General features: G+C 41.6%; 3 protein-coding genes across 6 annotated transcripts in view; 1 reads left to right on the top strand and 2 right to left on the bottom strand.

Moving 5' to 3' along the window:
* LOC117591431 (ecotropic viral integration site 5 ortholog) overlaps nt 1-17,941 on the top strand; it is a 30,694-nt gene extending 12,753 nt beyond the window's left edge. Inside the window, exons 2-9 of one of the 4 annotated variants that reach the window (XM_034284692.1) lie at nt 7,263-7,729; nt 8,145-9,180; nt 9,239-9,353; nt 9,585-9,602; nt 10,458-11,125; nt 11,191-11,308; nt 11,900-11,998; nt 14,956-17,941. In XM_034284692.1, coding sequence (XP_034140583.1) covers nt 7,477-7,729; nt 8,145-9,180; nt 9,239-9,353; nt 9,585-9,602; nt 10,458-11,125; nt 11,191-11,308; nt 11,900-11,998; nt 14,956-15,093 — 2,445 coding nt within the window. In that variant the 5' untranslated portion in view covers nt 7,263-7,476 and the 3' untranslated portion in view covers nt 15,094-17,941. Of the gene's footprint in view, nt 1-7,262; nt 7,730-8,144; nt 9,181-9,238; nt 9,354-9,584; nt 9,603-10,457; nt 11,126-11,190; nt 11,309-11,899; nt 11,999-13,690; nt 13,836-14,955 lie in introns of those variants that run through there. The other 3 variants (XM_034284694.1, XM_034284693.1, XM_034284695.1) reach the window with 3 other exon arrangements.
* On the bottom strand, nt 109-3,362 carry LOC117591432 (sphingosine kinase 2). The gene has a single exon (XM_034284696.1). The coding sequence runs from the start codon at nt 2,719-2,721 to the stop codon at nt 643-645; it is 2,079 nt and encodes a 692-aa protein (XP_034140587.1). The 5' UTR covers nt 2,722-3,362; the 3' UTR covers nt 109-642.
* Nucleotides 17,942-19,475: 1,534 nt separating the features above from the next.
* Nucleotides 19,476-22,594, bottom strand: LOC117591437 (polycystin-2-like). Its single transcript, XM_034284700.1, has 8 exons — nt 22,222-22,594; nt 21,044-21,908; nt 20,756-20,987; nt 20,413-20,640; nt 20,107-20,349; nt 19,803-20,050; nt 19,686-19,739; nt 19,476-19,611 (listed from the first exon to the last, which is right to left on the bottom strand). The coding sequence occupies exons 1-8, from the start codon at nt 22,592-22,594 to the stop codon at nt 19,503-19,505; spliced, it is 2,352 nt and encodes a 783-aa protein (XP_034140591.1). The 3' UTR covers nt 19,476-19,502.
* Nucleotides 22,595-23,565: the final 971 nt, after the last annotated feature.

Genomic DNA, 23,565 nt, shown 5'->3' with positions numbered 1-23,565 from the left:
AAAGTCTGGTATTTTTTTGTAACGGATTTTTTTAGAGGTAGTGGGGACACATATTTTTTTTTCGACTTTTGCCCGATTTTTTAAAGTCCGAATTTTTTTGTGGATCGAAGCGGCAAAATCGTGTCGAGTAGTGTTATTTAAGTATTTTTTTCCTTTTCTGACGGATCTTTCTGCAGATCTACTGTAGAGAGTGTGCACTTCATAGCTTTGAACGATCTGGTAACGATCCCATTAAAAATCGATTATCAAATAACCTATCTACATATGTACATACATGCATATGCACATGTGTATCCCTCCATCCACATAATTCATATTTTCAGTAAGCTTACCATCGATTAGTGTCATGATCTTTTTGGAATGAAAGCACAGGTATCGCCCTATCGATATCTCATTAATTAGTGAAATCGACTGGCTTTTAATAATAAATCTAATATATAGCTAACAAAAGAATGGGCTTTATCGAATAACTAACATTTTTGCGTACATTTACGTTAATATATCGTATAAATTGGATGATGGAATAATGTCTTTCGAACGTAGACAATTATCGACAAATGCTCATGCGTAGTAACTGTTCTCTTATGATCTGCAACACATATCTAATGTCGCATAGCTACCATAATTTTATCGATATATCGCTCACTGTCCATTGGTGGTCATCACATTGATCAGTCCCGGCAGCACCTCCGCCTGTATGGGTCCATATTCGACACGTTCGCCATCGACGACCAGGATGCCATCGCTACCGCACGGCTCGATGCGGAACGCCCTGACAGGCACCACGCGAATGAAGGGATCATCGTCGCCGTGCGGCAGATGGGTGCCCGTGTTCATGCTCAGCAGAAAGTTAAGCATCTGGTGGCGGCCCACGCCACTGCGGATGATCACTAGATAGATAATGCCATCGTTCAGTCGGGATTCGGGCGCAAAGTAGCAGTCGGATGACAGGTGCGTCGTGTAGGCGGCATGTACCATCACGAAATCCCCGTCCTCGCAGAACCATCCATCGGCGGCAGGCAATGGCATCTGCAGTCCCGGTATAGTGCCCGAGGGCAGTAGCTCCGCAAACTCTGCATTGGCCGCCTCAATCCGCTGGTGCACGCTCATCCGGCTGCGACTCGAGCGGATGCTCTGGCCCCCCACCGAATAGAAGGCGGTGCGGCGGGACATTGCCGAGTGCCAGCTGTCTGCGTGCTGGCGAAAGATAGAACGATCCAAGGACAGGGCATCGACAAACTGGTCCGGGTCCGCTTCGGATTCCTCGTTGAAGTCCTCGGGCAGATCCCTGAATTCGCTGAAATCATTGACACTTCCGACATCGCCGTTGAGGTTAAGGGGCAACGAGATGGGCCTGCTCGGTGGAGCCGGCACCTCCACTGACAGCTGCACTGGGGCTTCCTTTTCCATTTCCTTTTCTTGGTGGGAAGCAACAGAAGCAGCTGCAGCGGCGATGGGTTTCTCCTGCTCCTCTTTGGGGTGTGGCAGATAGTAGACCTTGCCCTTGTATGTCCGCAGCGAGATGAGCCGCTTGATGGCCCACAGTGTGAATCGTTGGGCTCCAATCGAGCGTAGTCGTTCGCTTTCGATGTCAATGTCGGCAATGAGGCCCCAACCCACGGACAAGAAGGAGTACATCACGTAGTGTTTATCTTTGGAGGATAACTCGACACGAACCACATCCATGGCAGTGCTCCGCCCGGCAATGCATGTGAGCGTGGCATGAAGAATAGGCTTCGGCTCGTACGGTTCATTGCAGTGATGTGCCACGCTCTTGGCTAGACCATTGCCGCTGCCACAGGGTATGATGCCTAGCGGCAGATTGTGGCAGGCGCGACGCCAATCCATGCGCTCCATCAAGCCGTTGAGGACCTCATAGAAGAGCCCATCGCCGGAGGCCACCACAATGCCAGAGTAACGCTCCAGCAGATCCTTGCGAGTGCGCACAAACTCCTGGGCATAATGGGGATGCGTTGTGATTTGAAGATCATACTGAAGCTCAGCTTCAGTGAGCAGCGGCGCCACCTGCTTCTGAAAGAGCTCTCTGCCCTTGCCCGAGCCCGATTTCGGATTGAGCAGGATCAACAGGTGTTTTCTCGAGCCAGAGCCCAAAATGGAGCCTGAGATGTCGATAATTGTGGTGTTACGCTGTTTGTGATCCCGTATGGTGCGATGCCAGAGCTCTGCCGTCTGCAGATTCTCCGCGTAGTCGTTGCTCGAGCGAAAGCGCAGAATGCGTAGCGTCTGCACGCGGCGCAGGGGCTTCTCTTTCTTCAGATACGCATAGATATATAGGTAGGCGCTGTTATCACTATCTGGCTGTTGTTCCTGCTCCTGTGTAGCATCCCCGCTTGGATTCTTGCACGAAGTGAGGCCGCCGCGTGGTCGCTTCTTCAGGCGTGGACCATACCGGGAACCAATGATGTCATCGATGCGTATGAGCTGCTCGTTGATGTGATCATCCTGATCGGTCTCACGTCGCAGGTACACGCCCTCCGGACAGAGCTTCACCTGAATCTTAATGCTGTGCTTTCGGCGGCTGCTCTCCACAAAGAAGATCTCGCTCAAAGCTTGACTCGTCTCTGTGGTGGCGGTTGTGGGGGTGGAGGGCAGAGACGACATGATCTTGTTAGCGGGGTGAGTGGGATGCAGCGCAGTCTGCTCCTGGACGGGAGTGGTGGCAATGGCGGCCGCGGCCACGGCTTCCGTTGTGGCTGTCATGAGCACGCTCTCTCAATCTCTCGCTCGCTTTTGTGCTCTCTACTCTTTGAAGTGTATGTCTATGAATCCTCTCTCTCTCTCTGAAGTTTGTCTATGTTTGTTTCTTCCTCACTCTATGTCTCGCCGGCTTTGGAGTAGTTTGTCGTATTTCTGCACCTTGTGCAGCTTTTCTTTGTATGCACCGTGGGTGGCTCTCGCTCGCTCTATCTCTCTTTATTTTTGAGTGGAGTCTTTTTTAACCTTGTCTTTGGCACTAATAAAAAAACAACAACAATAAAATCAACCACAAGCACAAACCGTAAAAGTCGATGGCGCAAAATGAAGATCAGTATACATACATACATATGTATGTTGGTTGGAAAGATAGCGGGAGAGGGGAGGGGAGAAAGGTTTTGAAACCCGTTTATTTTTTGGCCTGGCCTTTGCCTAGGTTTGTTTTGTTGGATTAATATGATTGTTTGCCTTATTATTTTAATGTGTTTTCCATTAAATGAAATAATTATTTTTCTACATGCGAGTTCTCATGACCGTCGGAGCTTGCGTCTCTTTTGCTTTTATTTTTTTTTTTCGTGTCGTTTCGTACCGTTGTTCCGTTCCGTACCGATCGCTTCCTGTGCGCTTTTCGTACTGAGTCGGGCCCGTGGGCGAGGGTCAACACTAACCTTATTTTTAATGGAGATTTTACGATTTGCACATCGGTTGCTGTTGTGCCTTTTGCTTTTGCTGTTACAGTTGATTTCACACACATATGCACACATATGCACACACACGCATACACGCTGGCACAATCTTGGGCGCTTTATTTGTTGCTTTTGTTGTTGTTTTAGTGTCGTGTCGAAATCTAATCAACACGTATCGTATCGATGGAGATATTAGTATGTCTTTATCTTCTCTTCCCCCAGTTATCTGTTGTTGTTGATGGCTTTTTCTATAATATATTTTCTACAACAACAAAAAAAAAACCCAAACACACGGCTGTCTCTTTTTCTGACTATGTCTAGCCTGTATGTGAACACTACTGCCATATGAGTAACACTGCAACAGAGATATTGTCAACTATCACTCTGTTATTCTTTGCTTCACCCCTCGTCCTCATTACTTTCATAGGCCTGAATGACACCACTCGCACTTAGTCAACGTCAAAGGCCAAAATATAAGCTTAAATTGAGTTTCACTTAAAAATAGAAACCCAACAGATTTACGACAGGCAAAATGATTATAGACATCCAAAAATAAAAGTGCATTTTGCGACACTTAATCAATATTCTCGAAAAATTATAATCAAGTTGTCAATCCTTGTTGCACATTTAAGCTGCAATTTGCCTTAAACTTTGAATGCGCGAAAGAGGGAGAGCAAAATGTGTGAATGTTGCTTTGCGTTCAATGCTCAAGAGAGCCAAACGCCAAACTCTCAGCCGAAGGCTCTCTCACCCAGAGCCGAAGGCACTGGGAGCCAATCCCCTTTACTGATTATGCAGCCAGTTTTTAGGTCAGTTTGACTCCTCTATGAGCTATTTTATTTCGCAGTTTAGGGCATGGTGAAACTAGTAACAAGGTGACGGATTCACAACAGTGCCTTCTCATTCGAGGTACACCAGCTTGTCAGTCGTTTGCCAAACGTCGACGAAAGAGGTTGTGTAGCGCACGATTTTTTCATTGTCTTCTTATTTTTCTTCATTGTTTACGAATGAAGACGTAAGCGGAAGACAATGAAATATGCATGCAACTACTATTTTATTTTGGATGTGTAATGTAATGTGTATGTAATTGAATCTTTATTCAATTAAATTTTTTTTAGAAACAAACATGTCTGCAAAATATTTGTTGCTCCAAATATTAACTTTGCTGTCAGCAGAAACAATAAAAGCGAAGAGTGCAGAACGTAAAACGTTTGCTATCTCTCTTTAGCGCTTGTCTCTCTGAGAGCTGAGAGAGCGTGGTGAATAAGCTGGTGAATAAGCCCATGGTGCCCGTGGTGAATAAGCCCAGCTGACGACGTTACCTATTAGGAATTCTACCATGTGCGGCCACTGCGTCTGCCGCGAGTCTGCAGTGTGTGGGTCTAGGAAGGGGGTGCCAGCTAAAGGAGCGTGTTGGTGTGAGAAGTGTTGTAGATGTAGATGGCAGATGAAGAAAAAATGAAAAATTTGACAAAACACCGCTAAGGTGCAGATGTAGTACTTAGTGCCGGGTATAAAAGTTGTGACGCGTGAGAAGCGTCTCTCACGTCCCTTCTCGTTTTTCATATTGTTTTCGTATTTTTATGCCAATTTCGGAGGGGGGAGGGTGGGGTAGAGTCCCCACAGCTGCAAAAGCAGATAGTTAATAAATATAGTCATTCGTTAGCTTCGATGTAAAGTCATAAAAATATTCGGTTTCCTTCACTGCTTAATACATAGATTAATGTAAACACGTTTTAGCATATTCCACTGATTGTAAGCTTAAACTACAGCTCGTCTCTAAAGACAACTTTAAGGAATATAGGTAAATTGCACTGACATGGAAAATGATCTGCTTTCCAATTGGGCAAAAAAAAAGAAGAGAAATTAGCTTTAAACTGAAATCTAAGGATGGGAGGAAATTCGTTTAAAAGCAGATGTGCAGAGCACTTACAGCTACCACGGAAACCCAATCCTAAAGAATAATAAAGGGTACAGTGGAAAAAGTCTGATTACTCTTGATTCATATCTGGATTGCAGGTTGATTCATCCACAACCACCGCCACCAGAATGAATCACTCAGAGGGCCCCTTCAATTAATGTCCAGAGCCTCCCATAGATAAACCATAGACAGACAAACTCCCCACCTCATAGGTCTTAAGCGGTGCTTCAGCGGGGAGTTGGGTGTAATGGAGAACATGTGGCTTTTGATGGATCACGAAGAAGAGGGGGCCCGTGGCACTTAAGTGGTTACCCACCGACTGCATGCACTTTACAGAAACACTGACACAGACATACCGATAAAAACCAGCCCCAGGCTCTTAGCCACTCTATTGTTTATCGCTTCCTGACCTACATTGTATGTATGTATCTTTGTAAATGAATAAGTACATGTGTATGTATGATGTATCCCTGTGCATGATGATGAATTTACTTTGCTTTTCAATTCCCAAACCCAACAGCAGAGATAGATGAATATCGACTGGGAGTGGCAGCCACCAAAGAGACAGGCTCTTCTCTCTCTCTGTCAGAAAGGGATAGCTGATAAAACACCAGAGCATACCCCTTAATGGCGAGCAGATTTATTTGTTTTATTTTAGGAAAAGGCTTTTACACAATTCTGAACTTATCGTGTTGCCACTTTGGTTCTTACATTAAAGTGACAGCTGCACCAGAACATACCCATTTTACATATGTATGTAAATATTTCAATTCTCATTATAGCTGACTTTACTGGTTAATTTATATTTGTTTATGGTTTTATTTCAGTTTGCAGGTTGTATGAGGCTTTGTCACAATAATACTGCAGTGTGAAGAATGGGATATAATTTTGCATTGAACCACCAAAAGAATGTAATCGATTAGCACGTATTGCGGCAGTGCATTCAAGAATCAAAGCAGATACTTTAAGAACGGGATCAGTTTATACATATACGGTATCAGTATATACAATGAGTCAATAAAAGCAATTAAGAGATCAGTCCATTCGATCTTTCACCCCCATAAAAGAACATTCAAAAATCTAAACCAGAAACCAAAGTTAAATCCAAGCTAATGAAATATAATCAATCTATAAAACAAGTTCTTCTAATGAGGAATGTCGGATTAATCGAAACACACACTACACAAAAAAACAACAAAACGAACTAAAGTTTATACAACAAAAAACTTTCGGTTATCATTGGCGCGATAATGACGGCGCTCTTTACCTGTCTTTATCTCTCTCTTTTCGCTTCTTACTGCCTTGCAGTCAATCAGAAAAGACGCAGAATAAAAGAAAAATGGAAATGGAATGTAAATGAAATGGAAAAATTTGAAGAAGAAAGAAAAAAAAAAAACATTATAAAATTAAATAAAAGAAAATGAAAGAATAACATGTAATACATGTAAGAAATAGTAAACATAGTAAAAGAATAAAATAAAAGCAAAAGTTTTTTTGGTTTTCTCTTTTTCTCCAGCTATTTCCGATTTTGATAACTGTTCTGGGCGGAAGGTGTTACTTCTCGGCGAGAGCACTTCGATAACGTTTCGAAACGGCAAATTTCCTGTGCTTTTCTGCACAGCATTGTTGTCGCGTTTAATGCCAAGTACTTAAGAAGGATGTTAGAAGAGAAGTGACGAGAAAGACATCTTTTTTAGAAATGAGAAACAAAATGTACGAAAATAGATGGATCAAGATGACTCTTATACTTTTGAAATACTAATTTCTTCTTAAAATTCGAAAAAAACCAATAGGGTTCATATATACTGACTGAGTACCGGGTGTAAAAGTTGTGACGCATACGAAGCGGTCTCAAAAACGTTCCTATTCGTTTATTTTAAAGATTATTACTTCTTTTAACTATTTTTTTTTTTTTTTCCACTTTCTTCTGACAATTTCAGTAAGAGGCGTCTGAGCATCGCAAACAGAAGAATTCGAGCATCATGTGTCGTTGCTGTTAGATCAAAGGATCAGGAATCCCTGCTGAAAGATCACACACACACTCAGAAATACAACTCTCTGTCTCTCTCTTTCTCTCTGTGCCTGTCTGTGTGCCAGCTTTGACTACGCTACTATCAGGTCGCTATCGCCATTGCCGTTGCCGTCAGCGTCGCTATGACCCTGACAGCCACGACAATTGCCGCAACACAGGAGAGCCAAACGAAGATGGACGTGAAGGTCACTGGGAGCAACAGTAACACTCAACCTCCCACAGCCGATGAGAATTTGCCCACCTCTGAAATGGATTTGTTGGCCAAACTGGAGGCAGCAAACAAGCTCATCGAGAGCGATGCCAAGTCACTCAATTCACTGCACTCTACGCACAGTCGCAAGAATTCCGACACGAGTCAGATTAGTCTCACATCGAGTAAGTAATTTGTAGTACCAATTGCCGGCCCTAATTCACATTCACATACGATCGATCGTGTCCTTTCACTTATGGGAAACATTTTTGGAACAAATTAGTCACAAAGTTGTGCCTTTACCACATCATTCATCAATCATTCCACAATCGTAGTCGGGTTTTATTTAGCTATCAAATTATCGAAAAAGTGGAAAGTTGAAAGCGCCCACAAATATCTGATCTCTCCCGGGCGTGTGGAGGAAGAGAGCGATTTCCTTTATATCTGGATCCGAATCGGAGAACCATTTACAAATGGCATTCCAATTAATGCATAAATTAGCTATAATGCGACGTATGATAAACCCCTGAAGCTTCGACCCCCCCCCCCCCACTCCCTTGAGAATTCGAGAACTAATTAAATGTGTGGTTTTTCCAACAGGCGGCAATTCCGTGGCTGAGGAGGACATCTGGACAACATGGGCCACCATTCTGAACGACTGGGAAGGGGCACTGAAGCGCAAAAATCCGTGTGTGCGCGAGCTGGTGCGTCGCGGCATACCGCACCATTTTCGGGCGATTGTGTGGCAACAGTTGAGCACAGCGGCGGAGGCGGACAAGAAACAGTATGCGGAGTACATCAAGGCGACGAGCGCCTGCGAGAAGGTGATACGCCGCGACATTGCGCGCACCTACCCGGAGGTGGACTTCTTCAAGGAGAAGGACGGGCCCGGCCAGGAGGCACTGTTCAATGTGATCAAGGCGTATTCGCTGCACGATCGCGAGGTGGGCTATTGCCAGGGCTCCGGTTTCATTGTGGGCCTGCTGCTGATGCAAATGCCCGAGGAGGAGGCGTTCGCGGTGCTCGTGCAAATAATGCAACAGCATCGCATGCGGCACATGTTCAAGCCATCGATGTCCGAACTGGGTCTGTGCATGTACCAGCTGGAGAATCTCGTGCAGGAGCAGATACCCGACATGCACATACACTTCCAGCAGCAGGGCTTCCAGACAACGATGTACGCATCTAGTTGGTTCCTCACCCTCTACACGACCACGCTGAATGTGAACCTCAGCTGCCGCATCATGGACGTCTTCCTCAGCGAGGGCATGGAGTTTATCTTTAAGGTGGCACTGGCCCTGCTCCTCACCGGCAAGGAGACGCTCCTCTGCCTGGACATGGAGGCCATGCTGAAGTTCTTCCAGAAGGAGCTGCCCGGACGTGTGGAGGCCGATCCGGAGGGTTTCTTCAATCTCGCCTATGCCCAGAAGCTGAATACAAAGCGCATGAAAAAAATGGAGAAAGAGTATCAAGACTTGAAGAAAAAGGAGCAGGAGGAAATGGTGGAATTGCGTCGGCTGCGTCGCGAGAATTGTCTGCTCAAGCAGCGAAATGATTTGCTTGAGGCGGAGAGTGCAGAGCTGGCCGATCGCCTGGTGCGAGGTCAGGTCTCACGTGCCGAAGAGGAGGAAACAAGGTAAGTGGGAAGAGATTTAATATCTTTAGATAACTCTTTCTAATCATTTTTCCTTTAGCTATGCCATTCAAACGGAACTGATGCAGCTTAGACGTTCCTATCTGGAAGTCTCCCATCAGCTAGAGAATGCCAATGAGGAGGTTCGTGGTCTCAGTCTACGGCTGCAGGAGAATGTAAGTGCAATCCCGCCCGACCTACTGCCATCTGTTCCACCACCTGATTCCCTACCGCTCACTCTCTATTGATTGTTTCCTGTAACTAAAACGGACTATGTTTCTAATCTTTTCTGTATTCTTTTCTATTTTATTTGGTTTACTTTATGGTTGTGGTGCTTCACACACAAAATGTTCGCTTTATTCAAAAAACAAAAAATGTACACACCCAAAATTAAAAAAAAAAAACAGAATGTATCCATCGAAAGCGTAAGTATCTCAAAAAAGAGAAAAAGACATCAAAATGTTGTTGTAGTTTATGCGTAACTTTCCCAAAGCTTACCTGCCTTCCTCTCCTAAAATCCCAAGTGAATTCCACTCATTAATTATATGTATAGTATACATTGTACATAAATATGTATAAATTATTTTTTTTATTTTTGTGCATGCTTTTTTGGTTGTTTGTATTAGATAAAGTCTTTGTTTGTTAGATCTAAGAATTAAACCGTAAAAGAGATAACACTACTCGACACAATTTTGCCGCTTCGATCCAGACAAACTTTTTATGAAATATATGGGACTAAGAAATGGTTTGATGATAATTTTTTTTCTATGGCAGACATTTTTTTAATAGAATTTTTTAAGTCTGGTTTTTTTTGTAACATAACTTAAGTATCTTACGTCTGGTTGTTATGAACTTAGCCATTGTACAAAGCAAAGGGCAGATTTTCGCCCTTTGTGGGGGTGGAAGGGGGCGGTGCTATTTTTTGAAATGCACTAGTTTCAGCGTGAGAATACAGCAGACTGAAGGCAAAATTTGGTGGCACGAGCTCCTAAAGTCTCTGATGCTATTGATGCTGATTAAGAATATATACATATACTTTATGGGGTTGGAAACGTTTTATAAAAACCCACCTATAATCCGTGTGCGTGACTTAGTATTAAGTAGCCGAATTATGTGTATCTGTAGCAGCCAGAGAATAATTTGTATCTGTATCTTATCAGTCATAGTACGAGTTTAATTTGTATAATAGCTAAACACTGCCACCGCATGCCCTAAAACCGCCCATTCATTCATAGATGAAAGAAGTTTAATGATAAATGATGTTACCCAACAAAATGTAGAACAACTCGCGCCAGTCGTCCATCGATGAGCTGTGCATGAAGGAGGAGGCACTGAAGCAGCGCGACGAGATGGTTTCCTGTTTGCTGGAAGAGCTAGTGAAGGTGCGTCAGGGTCTGGCCGAGAGCGAGGATCAGATCAGGAATCTTAAGACAAAGGTCGAGGAGCTGGAGGAGGACAAGAAGACACTGCGCGAGACAACGCCGGACAACTCGGTGGCGCATCTGCAGGACGAACTGATTGCCAGCAAGTTGCGCGAGGCGGAGGCCTCACTCTCCCTCAAGGATCTCAAGCAGCGGGTGCAGGAACTCAGCTCTCAGTGGCAGCGCCAGCTGGCCGAGAATCAGCGCAGCGAGAGTGAAAGGAACACCCAAGCGCTGGACTCGACGCCCAAGAAGCTGTTGACCAATTTCTTTGAGGGCTCCAAGTCCAGCGAGTTAACCCAAAAGCTCGAGGAGGAGCTGATGACCACACGTATACGAGAGATGGAGACACTCACCGAGCTGAAGGAGCTGCGCCTCAAGGTCATGGAGTTGGAGACCCAAGTGCAGGTATCCACCAACCAGCTGCGACGCCAGGACGAGGAGCAAAAGAAGCTCAAAGAAGAGCTCGAGATGGCCGTTACCCGGGAGAAGGATATGGCCAATAAGGCGCGAGAACAGCAGCACAGGTAAGAGCCAGATGTTATAAAAAATAAGTGTACCAACATAAAGATACTTATAATCTTCCCTACAGATACTCGGATCTGGAATCTCGTATGAAGGATGAACTGATGAATGTGAAGATCAAATTCACGGAACAGAGCCAAACGGTGGCCGAACTGAAACAGGAAATATCCCGACTGGAGACCAAGGTAAGCACTGCAACTCTCTGATTACACTACTCAACAAAATCGCAATTTTTTCGAACCAAACTGACTTTTTCTGATAGACTCATGTCGAAATTAAGCCATAAATTTTTATAAGCAATACTTTAATCGACGCCGAATGCACCTAAAGAGGACAGAGGATTTAATTTTTTCGAGATTTTTTAAAGTCAAAAATCAACATTTTTGCATTTCAAAGCTTAATATTTTTCAAACGGTAAGCTAAAACAACAAAACAGTCGGTAACTGTTTATAGATGCATTCATCAGCTTTATAGAATGGCTAAGTTCATTAAAACCAGATTCAAGATACCTAAGTTATGTGAAAAAAGGACCACTACCTCTAAAGAGATATTTTAAAAAAATAACATAATTTAAACATAAACATAATAATTTAATTTATAAAAAAAAAATTCCATAGAAAAAAAAATAGTATCATCAAACTATTATAACATTATAAGCTCTATATCTTTCAAAAAGAGTAGGTCTGCATCGAAGCGGAAAAGTATTTCGTATGTCGAGTATTTGTATTTGTTGTATTTTCTCCTTTCCTAACTCTCTTTTGTTTCATTTCAATCAGAACTCGGAAATGCTGGCTGAAGGCGAACTGCGTGCCAATTTGGATGAATCGGATAAGGTGCGCGACCTGCAGGACAGACTGGCCGACATAAAGGCGGAGGTGAGAGAGAGAGTCTGCAAGTGGAGTTGCCCAAACGATAGCAGCTAACCTCAAACCTTTAACCAATTCACAACAATTTGCGGGGAATAACGGTTGTATGTAACGCACAGAAGGAAACGTTTCCGACCCCATAAAGTATATATATTTTTGATCAGCATCAATAGCCGAGTCGATTGAGCCATGTCTGTCTGTCCGTCCGTCCGTCCGTCCGTCTTGTTTGAGCCAGAGACTATAAGAGCTAGAGCCACCAGACTGCTATATGCTCACACTGAAACCAGTGTATTTAAAAAATGAGCCACGCCCCCTTCCGCCCCCGCAATAGGGCGAAAACCTCCCAAATCTACAATTTTGAAGTTAAAAGAAAACGCCATTCTGTAGGGAATGGCCATATCTATCAGATCACCAAATTGGGATCCGATTGGATAATTATTATAGCCAGAATGAAGAAATTAATTTGAAGTGGCTAAACCCACCCTGTCCCTCAGCTTTTGTTGTTCCTTTCACATTCTGTCACACTCTGCTTCTGCTTCACTCGGCCTCTGCCGACTTTTAACCCACCCGCAGCTTATTTTTTTTTTTTGTGTGCGGGTGCTGCCTCTGCCGCGAGTCTGCAGTGTGTGGGTCTAGGGAAGGGCGGCGAGCTAATGGAGCGTGTTGGTGTAAGAAGTGTTGTAGATGTAGATGACAGTTGAAAAAAAATTTAACAAAACACCGCTAAGGTGCAGATGTAGTACTGAGTGTCGGGTATAAAAGTTGTGACGCGTAAGAAGCGTCTCACACGTCCCTTCTCGTTGTTTGAGTTTTCCTTTTGTCCGTTTTTGTTTTGAGTTTTTTTGTTTGCTCTTTCGTTGGCTCTTTTCTGGTCGCCTGTTAACAAACTTCACATTATAGCTGTGCACACAGCTGTGTTTTGTGCAGAAAGCATACAGAAAAGAAGATCTAGGAGCACACCAGCAAGGAGTATAACACACTCCTTGCAGCTTCATTTAAAAACCAAAAACTTTGTCTGTATTCTCTGGAGAGGGTTGAAGGATGTTTCATCGATGCACAGAAAGCACATTATACTCGATCAAGGATCAGGGAGCTCTGTAAAACTCGATCAAGCTACTCTTCGAGGCTACTCACTCACAGCCGCTATTATTTACACCCATAAATGTTGTGTGACCTCCCACTAGCTAGCTTCAAAGTGCTTCAATCATGTATAGAAGGGAGTTAACATTATTTGCCTTCCATTTTTTCCTTAAAATTGTTCTTACTTTTGTTTCCGAATATTTGTATACCCATTTAGTCAACGAGTGTAAGCCCCGATGATAACACTACTCGACAAAATCCAAATTTTTTTCCTCAAGAACCCAGGGTATAATTTTTGTTCAACTTTTCCAGAGTTTTTATAGTCAAAAATGTCGTTAAAAATACCTCACAAATATCAATATTTTAGCCTTTTAACATTTAATATTTCCCAGCTTAATTTAAAAATTCTTCAAAAAAGTTCTGACATAAAAAAAAAAATGATCAGACCATTTCTAAGACCCTTATCTTTGATACAAAGTTGGTTTGCTTCCTTGAGCAAAAATCGTGTCGGGTAGTGTAATTTTATGTTTTTTTAGTAGCCCATTGAATTTTTGTTTCATTCTATTCTGTTCAAAGCTAAAAAATAAAAAATATTGTCCATTGTCGTCGGTTTACTTATAGTTTCCCACGCCAATAACCAGCCCCGATACTGAGCCGTGGAAATGGATAAGCTAAAATTAACTTTTAGCCCGAATTAAGAAAAAAATGTACTAAAAATGAAAACGAAATGAAACAAATTAACATAAAAACAAAACGAAATGAAAAAGAACAAAAAAAACAAACTGAAACCGAAAAAAGTTACAACAAGTTAAACTAATTCCAAACTCAATTACAATGCAACATGCTCCCCTCCTGCAAACCACCCTGCAAAAACCAATTTAAAACAAAACTTCAGAAAAATACGACAGGTCTTTATGAAAAAATCTGATGATAAAATGTTTTTTGAAATAATAATTTAGGCATGGTCATATGCGTTCTATTTATTTGTATAATATCGTTTAGTTTCCATTTGTGCCACAGTAGCATGTTCTACTTCCATTATTTTCTACCCATCATTCCCATTATTCCCTACTCTGCCTCTTTCTATTTTCCCGTTGCTATTCAAGTAAATAGCTGTAAATTGCATTTTTTGCCACGCTTTTGCTGACGTGCCTGTCAGCGTGTGCATGAATCTTTTCTTTCAACGTAGGCCTGAACCTTTTCTTTTAGCCCAGGCATGAAACGTTTCTGCAAGCCTAGACGAAACCCTTTTTCCTTTGCGTGAATTAATTGAGAATAAAAGTTACTTCTACGTATCTCTTCAATAGATTTTACTTATAGTTGTTTCACAATAGAAGCCGTTTTTGTTTGTTTTAACCGTCTTTCGTTTGATGTTTACGTTTTAACCGTCTTCGTTTGATGTTTACGTATGTTTACATATTCATTTACTCGCACCTCAATTTTTCGGGAGTGTCTTGGCGAAAAAAACACTTATAATACTAATGCTATTATTCTGCACGCCTGCATGCGCATAACATTATTCAATAGTGATTAATTACTTAAATAGGTATTTTGCATCTCGATGTTTGCTTAACTAACTTCTAAATCAATCAGAGATAGTAATTGCATGCAAAATATATAGAAGATATGAAAGAATTGCTAGACTTTTGAATACCCTTTGCAGTTTTTATTTCAAATAATTTGACAAAAAAGGAATAAGCTTTCTATGTAGGCCTCAAATGTATTTTAATTTCTGCAAAGGGGAGTCAAAATCCAGTGGTTTTTTCATTAAAATGATTGCTTAACTTGTATAATTGTAAAAAGAGCGTTACTTTCTTTGGGGTTTTTCCAAATTATTTTAATTTTAAACATCTTTAAACTGATAAGTTCTTTCCGTCCCCTAACAGTTGACGGCGCTGAAGAGTCGCGGAAAATTGCCGGGTACAAAGCTGCGCAGTGCATCCATTCAGTCGATTGAATCGACTGAGATGGACTTCAGCGAACTCAACATGATGCGGCGCGGTAGCACAGAGTTGTCGACATAACCAACAAAAAGAAGCAACAAATCAGGAAATCACCGAAACAACATAGGGAGAGACATAGGGATAGATAGAGAGAGAGAGAGAGAGAGAGAGAGTATTTGTATTTTAAATTCTATTACTGTTATGTTTTACAATCCACAAACCCACTTACACTCATTTTTATTTATTAAAACTCCCAATCAACCCGATTTATTTTATATGTAACCATTTTGTACATTGATTCAGAAAAAACGAGGTGGGAGATTATCTTCTAGATATGCCAGCAATTTTATGTAACCCCCCCATCTCCATTCCTAACTAATCATACACCAAAAAAACGTACAGTTTTAATGTAATTTTTAAGCGAGACTAGGTCAAGATTTTCTAATATGTTTACGCAAACTGTCACAGCACAATTTAATTTGTGTGTGTATTTTTATGATTTTATAAATATATAGAGTGAATTTGGTAACTCCGTGTAGTAACTCCCCATATAAATCTAACATTTATATCTTAAACAAACATAATACAGAATACCTACAAATAATGTACAACCAAGTGCGAAAGACATAGTAACAAGCGTTGCCAAATGCAGAATCAAATACAAGAGAACAACTAAACCCGAAACTTTTGAAAATAGCGGAAAAAAACACACACACATAAGCTATGTGAACAGAGACGGGTGGCGCCCAAGTACCAGTTCCCCAAGTCAACCACTTTCTTCAAAAATCCATACTCGAAAAAAACAATAATAACAGTACCGATATATACAATTCTTACGATATTCTTACGATAACATTCGAGTTAGCCAACATTATAGATATAGTTCCTTGTTACACTTAAACATTTTTAAACCCATTCGGCAGCTTGTACAATGCAAACAAAAAGCAAAGAAGAAAAACAGTGAACAATCGAGTAATCGATAAGAAAGATATTAATCGATAAGCGATAAGAAGCGAGCAATCGAGAATGATTGATAGATAACATATATTTGATAGGAAGGTGGTTAATCGAGAAACAAGGCAAGCCTTGTTCCCTTAAGCCTATTATTAACGAAACATAAAACAAGCTATGAATATATAAGCAACTAGTCGTATATGTAACGATTAGCCGATTAGTATTGTCAAAATTTAATTGAATAAACAACGTGACGAAATGAAGAAATAGCTGCTAAGTAAACGAGCAAAGACAAGTAGCGATTACTCGATAGGCTAGTTATCAATAAATATTTACAAACTATCAATTATAAACATTAATTCTACAATCTTTTTGTAAGATTTCTAGCGATTGCTCGCACGCAATGATTCAGGTTGAGTGTTTTTATCCAATATGTGCAATACTTAGGTAATTTTTATTTGCAAGGCATTTTTCTAACTAAATATATATTTCTTGTATACATTTTTAGGTTTGTTACTTATACGAAGTTACACTTAATTTGTATAATTCAAGTAAGGATTGATTGCATTTGCCCCGCATGACAAACACGAGCTGCATAAATGCGACGGATAAGTGAAATACGTGAAAACGTGTCACAAAACTTTGTTATACTAATACCATAATCATTTAAGTACGATTACCACATTATAATGCTGTGTATGTATGTATGTTTGTAGTGTTTTTTTTCTTTCGTTCCCGACTTTTGGTGAACTTTTAGATTTTTTTGTTCTTAGACAAAATAATTATGTACTCAAATATATTTTATTCTATGTATAATATTTCTGCGGCCCACCCAGGCCAAGCGCAACCTAGACTTAACTGTGTATTTATGTTATGGCAAGCGATGGCACAAATTATTATCTACAATATCTATGTTAGTTGCTACATGTGTATATATGTACATATATATTATGGACAGACTTGCAGTTGGATTTGTTCCACAGCGCACATCATCTGGCTTAAGTTATCTGATTGATCACAAACACTTCTCTACAGATACAGATAGCCTGGTCAATGGGTTAAATGCTTTAGAGTGCGAATTGCCTAATCAAACAATTGACCCACACTTAACTGAGACTCATGATTGGATTTCATTTGTATACGCTTTTTCCACCTGTGCTTGTCTGTCTGTCTGGCGCTTGTCTGATGTTTGATTGGATAAATGTTTCAAGCCTTTTGAAGCTTATAAATTTCGACTGCCTGTGGCAACTGGCCAATGACTCCTGGAACCAGATTCTGCCTGTTGAACTTGTCCCTGTAGGAGCTCTAGGAACGCCAAGCGGCAATGCCGTAAATATTTTGGTGGTCCAGGAATGTTCAAAGAAGGGAAGATTTACCCTGAGGCGGAGAAACTGTTCCGGAATTTGCCGAAATAGAGTGAGGGCTTTTGGGTATTTGTGTGATGTTAGGTCCCTATTATGTCTCGTATTAGCGCGCAATTCTTTTGTCTTTTATAATTGTGAGAATAAACACCTGTTGGATATATGTTATTGATCAGTACGTGAGTGATGTATTAGAAATACAATCTCATAAAAAAGGGATATGTAAGCTGCTTCATGTCGATTTTAAAAACAGACCTACCAAAAAAAATAATTATTTCGTATCGAGAAGTTCATGTGTGAAGCAGTGCGCCGGTACTGAAGTCTCTGGTGGGTGGATAGCAAAGCAAAGCGAAAGTGGGAGTATAAAAAAGATTTCTTTGGGAAAAGTGAAACAAATAATATTGGAAAAAGGAAAAACAAATAAAACGTGGAGGAACGTTGGGCGATGCTACGGAACGCGACAAAACTTTTATACACGGTACTCAAGCAGTATATACAGTTGGGAGCAATGATGAGTACATGTTCACAATAACTGACTTTCGTCGCCCATAACTTCTAAACGCATAATGCAAACGTAACCAATTTTTTTGTAGATATCAATCACTTTATCCTTAGCAAATAGGCAATCCCAGATAAATACAAATGTGAAACTTTTAAATAGCGAACAATAAAAAACTTAAAAAACTCGCATGTACTCAATTGTGCACTTTTCGTTATTTTCACTTATTTAATAATTCAAAACTTTCTAATCAAGAATGTTTTAGGTGGTGGTACGATGGCCATACTTGGCCATATACCGGGTATACAAGTTGTGACGCGTTCTGTCTGGGTGTTTGCCAGAACGACCTAGCCTTTTGATCTGTTTAAATTCGATCTAAAAAAATTTAAACGAACTCCAGCTCAAAAGCTTCAATCCGCTGTACACATTTTTTCACATAACATATGTATCTATCTAACATATGTTGTAACAACAGAGCTTGTATTCGTCCCTCCTAAAACTATGCTATTATCTACATCGATAACACTTCCCCACCAAATTGCACATTTTATTTAAGCCTCGAACCAAACCAACTTTTTCTGATAGATTTGAGGCATTCCAATTTTTTGATGAATTATGGTTTTTTTCTATGGCAGAACTTTGTTGTGAAGAGTTTTTAAAAACTGGAATTTTTATACCCGGTACTCGAAGAGTAAATAGGGTATATTGCATTTGTGCGAATAACGGTTGTATGTAACGCACAGAAGGAAACGTTTTCGACCCATAAAATATATATATTCTTGATCAGCATCAAAAGCCAAGTCGATAGAGCCATGTCTGTCTGTCCGTCTGCCCGTCCGTCCGTCTGTCCGTCCGTCCGTCTGTCCGTCCGTCCGTCTGTCCGTCTTGTTTGTCGGCTAGTTCTCAGAGAGTATAAGAGCTAGAGCCACCAAATTTGGCATTCAGACTGCTATATGCTCACACCAGTGAAACCAGTGTAGTTACAAAATTAGCCCCGCCCACGCAAAAGGGCGAAAACCTCCCACATCTACAATTTTTAAGATAAAAGAAAACGCCATTTCGTAGGGAATGCCCATATCTATCAGATTACCAAATTGGGATCCGATTGGATCATTATTATAGCCACAATGAAGAACTTAATTTGCAGTGGCTAAACCCACCCTGTCCCGCAGCTTTTGTTGTTCTTTGCACATTCTCTCATTTACACTTTGCTTCGTGTAGTGTGTGGCTCTAGGGGAGGGGGGCGAGCTAAAAGAGTGATGTAGATGTAGATGACATATGTAGAAAAAATTTAAAATGTAACATTTGCAAAAAAACCACTAAGCATCAGATGTACTACAGAGTTCCGGGTTTACTGGTTGTGACGAGTAAGAAGCGTCTCACACGTCAATTCAGGTTTGGCTTATTTTTAATAGATTATGTGTTTGATATGTTCAGTATGAGTTTCTGGCTGCGACTGATACCGGAGGTCTGTTGACACTCTCATTCTCCCGTTGCAACTTCGTAAAGAGACAGACGCTACCCAGCGGTATGACCGCTTCAGGTGTTCTTTGTCACTCCACTATCCCTCCCGCATTCCTCATAAATATTATGTTCAAATGATTAACCAATGCTTTATATAAAAAAAAACAAACAGTATTTTTGATACATCACTGGAATGCATATGTACATGGAGGTTAGTTCTTTCTTGTACCTTGCTCTCTCTCGATGCGTTTAAGTACATCATCCATATTGGTGACCAGCTGTTCCAGAATTTCTTCCATCAGTGTCACGCGATTTGTCAGACTAAGAGTTAGTAAAGAAAACCCAGGTGTTTTATAAATATTTAATGCCATCAATAACATTTTCGAGGCTCTTACTGAAATAGTTCCTTGTTTTGAACATCGGGGGGAACCTCTTCAAAGTAACGTGCGCTAAAAAATATATTTAGCTGAATAAATAAGTACCGGCTAGTAAGTTTACTCAAGTAAATTTACTCTGCTTGGGTGATGTTTGTTAGCACTTTAGGCTCCTCGAATTCAGCGTTCGTGCCATCCAGATCAACCTCATTGGCAGAAATAGTGAGGCGGTTAGGGTGAGCCCGTCGCTTCCGGCCACAGTGGATGATCCAGTAAAGGGCCCCAGCCAGCTTCTTATAGATATATGAACCCAATTGACTGCGCCCTTGCGTAATTTCACTCTTTACCGAGTTATAAGTTTCCATGATGATGGCTAGGAACATATTCTAGAGAAATTATACTTATATTAACTGGAAAAACTCATTTCGCGCTCGAAGCTTACCAACAATATAAAGAATACAAGTAGAATGTAGGTGAGGAAATAGATCGGGCCCAGCACTCGATTCGCCTGCTCAATGAGATTATACTGAAAGTCGCCTAAGATCATGCGGATCATGGTCAAGACTGAGGTGACAAAGTTATGAAAATCTGGATGCTTAGTACCAAAGAGCAGGAGACCCAGTTGAGCATAGGCCAAGAAAACAATGCCAAACATTAGACTGAAGCCAGCCAGATCTTTGGAGCACTACAAATGTTCAAACAACGTATCAAATATTACATCCAATGAAATTTAAAAATGTAAATATACCCTTCTTAAAGTAGTTGTAAACTGAACCAGTGTTTTGTTGAAACTGATAAACTTGAATATTTTTATCCATACAAGAAAAGCTAGAATGGCCATCATATCCACGTAGATGATGTTCACGAAACAAAGAATATCAATACTTTGATAACCCTCATGCGTCTGGGCCTGAGTTGTAAGGGATTGAACTTGGAAGGTATGCCAGACGTTGTAGACCAAGGCAAGGTAGCAAAGCTAGGAATGGAAAGGATGATCGGGAAGCGATGGTAACGAAGATTGGGAAGCGATTAATAACACTGTCGAAAATGGAAAGGTAGATCAGAAAGCCACGAAAATAGATTATATTTACCACTAATACAATACTGTCGAGAACATTAAGCAACGATTTGTAGTACATTTTACAGCCCGACTTGCGTAATCCATTGATCTCATAGATAGTGTAGTAGGCGACCATGATGTACCAAAATATATAGATCACAGTCATAGTCAGACTGCGATCGGTGAAAAAAGAATACTGCTTGACAGTTTGCATATGCGTCTGTGGAATCACCCCTCCCGTGGGGGGTATTTCGGCTAGAAGTCTGGTTGGAAGAGAAACTTTAAATGCACGTAACCTTAAATCGAAGCTGAACCCTACTTGACGCTCTGAAATATGTCCGTATTCTCGTTGTACAGATTAAACTCCATTAAACAAAGCCTTGATCCACTATCCAGCCAATTGTCGTCCTTCAGTTTATTTATTTTCCGAAGATTTTCATCCCTTTCATAGGTCAGATCGGCAATGTACCCACCAGTTCGATAGAATGCCAGCACTGTCCAAATCGGAGTGGCGTGGAGTGCGCCCATCGAATGAAATTGTGTACCTTTGTGCAACCCCGTTTTTTCCTCGACTCCCGCCGAATATGCGGCGTAGCAGGTGTTGAAGTGTCGTACAAAGTCTTCGCTAACATGGCAACTCTCCTTTTGAACACGAATCTGCCGAAGTCGCGGGGGACCGAGTAGAAGGTTCTCCAGCAGAAATACGCGACCCTGGAGATGTGAGATGCCACCCAAACCACCCTGACCTTTTTTTGTATCGACAGTTTGTTCACCCAGGTCTAGGCTTTCAGACTTGGCGTTCCCAACTACGTCTTCAAGCCCGAAATCTTGGGTCCGTGCTTCAACTTCCTTGTTCCGTTGGTGGGATTCATTATCATCGCGGTCTACAAATCCCTCCCTTGTATTCCAGTGAGTCGCGGTGCCATGTCGCAAATATTCAGAGTTGCTCCTACTGGTTAAATTTCCATTTGGATCTAGGCTACTTTCTGGAGTAGTAATTGTCATATCTCCGTGCAATGTTTTTATATAGTTGTACACCAAATAGTCCCACCAATCTGGGATAGTGAGAATCTTCTCAAAAGAAATCGTCACTGATGGAGCCACAACCAGTTCTCGAGTGGTAAACAGTTTCTTTACAGTATCGTTAAAGTAGAACATGTGAGGGTGACGCACAGACAGAGTAACTGGAATGAAAATGCGTTTCTTAACACGGATTGGGGCCATAAAAATACATACAAATTCTAGTTTTCTGGCTTTTAAGATCTAAGAATTGCTTTAAGAGTTGGTTCTCTTATATTAATTTATTTCCGATGTTTCTTCAGTATCCACGAAAGCATAAAACGGAGTCTATCCCTTTGAAAGTTTTGATATCCTTGCAAAATTCAAAATAATTTTAACCTTCTACTTTTTAAATAACAGGATGAACAGGTGTACTTCACTACACTACACCTAAAGTATTTATCCATTCGTTTAGAAAATCTTTAAATTTCTACTCACCCAAAGATGTAAGGAAAAGAAAGATTATGAAGACACCAAACTCCAGTAAAGCGTCGCGAACTTCCTCATCTGTGGTATAGAGAATACGCGTAGTCTTCCCTTTTTGGTTTTGGGGTATTGGTTCATGAGGAACTGTAGTCCTTTTCGGGCTCACACTCAGTGTCTTCTTGCTTCGTCCGAATAAGCCGCGTCTTTCCTCTTTTGGCGGCTCATTTGGATCAGAAGCAGTATTCTTATCCGAAGCAGGAGCATGGACACGGCTCGTGGCTGGTCTTTCGCCAAATGCCATATTCCTCGTCGGAAGCTGGAACACCAGACGTGACGACCTTGGAGGCGGACTATCCGTTTTTTTACCAGGACCCAGTGACTCCATTTCTAATACGAAATTTTCTCAGATATTTTTCAGGTCCAAGTTTTACTCCAAATTGTTTGTGCAAATCGGAATAAATATTGAAGTTTAAGAAAAGCTTGCTCGGATCTGGCTGAGATCCTTAACATATAAGTCCTTCTCCAGGCAACAATGTTCGGTGACTTGAGTTGTACAGTGCAGCTAAGTTTTCGAGCACCAAAATTATTCTTTGAAAAGCCTGAGTCAACAAAGTTTAGAATTTAGAGATGCATACTTTATTTCAAAGTTAGAAAACTTTATAGCATTGCATAGTCATTGCTGAACATCCTCTTTACTTAGCAACAAGCAACAAGAGCTCAGGGATATGGCAGTCCCCTGTTCTAATGATTCCTTACCCGGGCAACGTGGATTTCTGCCTGGGCTGACCGTTCCCCTTCTCTGCATCTCGTGGGAATAATATAGAGCAGACAAATACAAACAAAAAAACACAAAAAAAAAACAAATGAGAAAGACACTCCCGAAACGTCTACAGGCCCAAAGGCCTGGCCTAACCCGCTCAACAGCAGGAAAGACCTGCTCGATTGAAAGCGAGCGTGCGAACCCTTCGAGGCCCCACTCCAATCCTGGGGTGGGTGGCACAGTACCCCCCCATACCGACGCCTTGGAGAGGCAGCTAAGCAACATTGCGGCTGCCCGACCTTCTGGCAAAGTAAAGGGGGAGGTTGGGCCATCGACCAGCGCAGAAGCCAAACGCTTCACGTATGCCGAAAAGAGGAGTTCAGGGCACATACTCTGTCGGCAATACGCAAACACAGAAGCCAGCCCATCAGAGGACTGGCTGAAAAAGGTGAAGTGGGGCACGGAAGTGCTTCCAAACTTTAGTCTGGAGCCTCAAAGAACGCCGCACCAACCCAAAAGTCAGCGCTCGCAAGAGACGGCTGGACAAGCTGCAACCTGAACCTCCAACAGATCTGCTGCCTCCAGCAGATTGGAAG

This window comes from Drosophila guanche, unplaced genomic scaffold (genome assembly GCF_900245975.1).
Source record: "Drosophila guanche unplaced genomic scaffold, DGUA_6, whole genome shotgun sequence".
Classification (NCBI taxonomy): domain Eukaryota; kingdom Metazoa; phylum Arthropoda; class Insecta; order Diptera; family Drosophilidae; genus Drosophila; species Drosophila guanche.
This window is presented reverse-complemented; position numbering and strand designations above follow the sequence as displayed.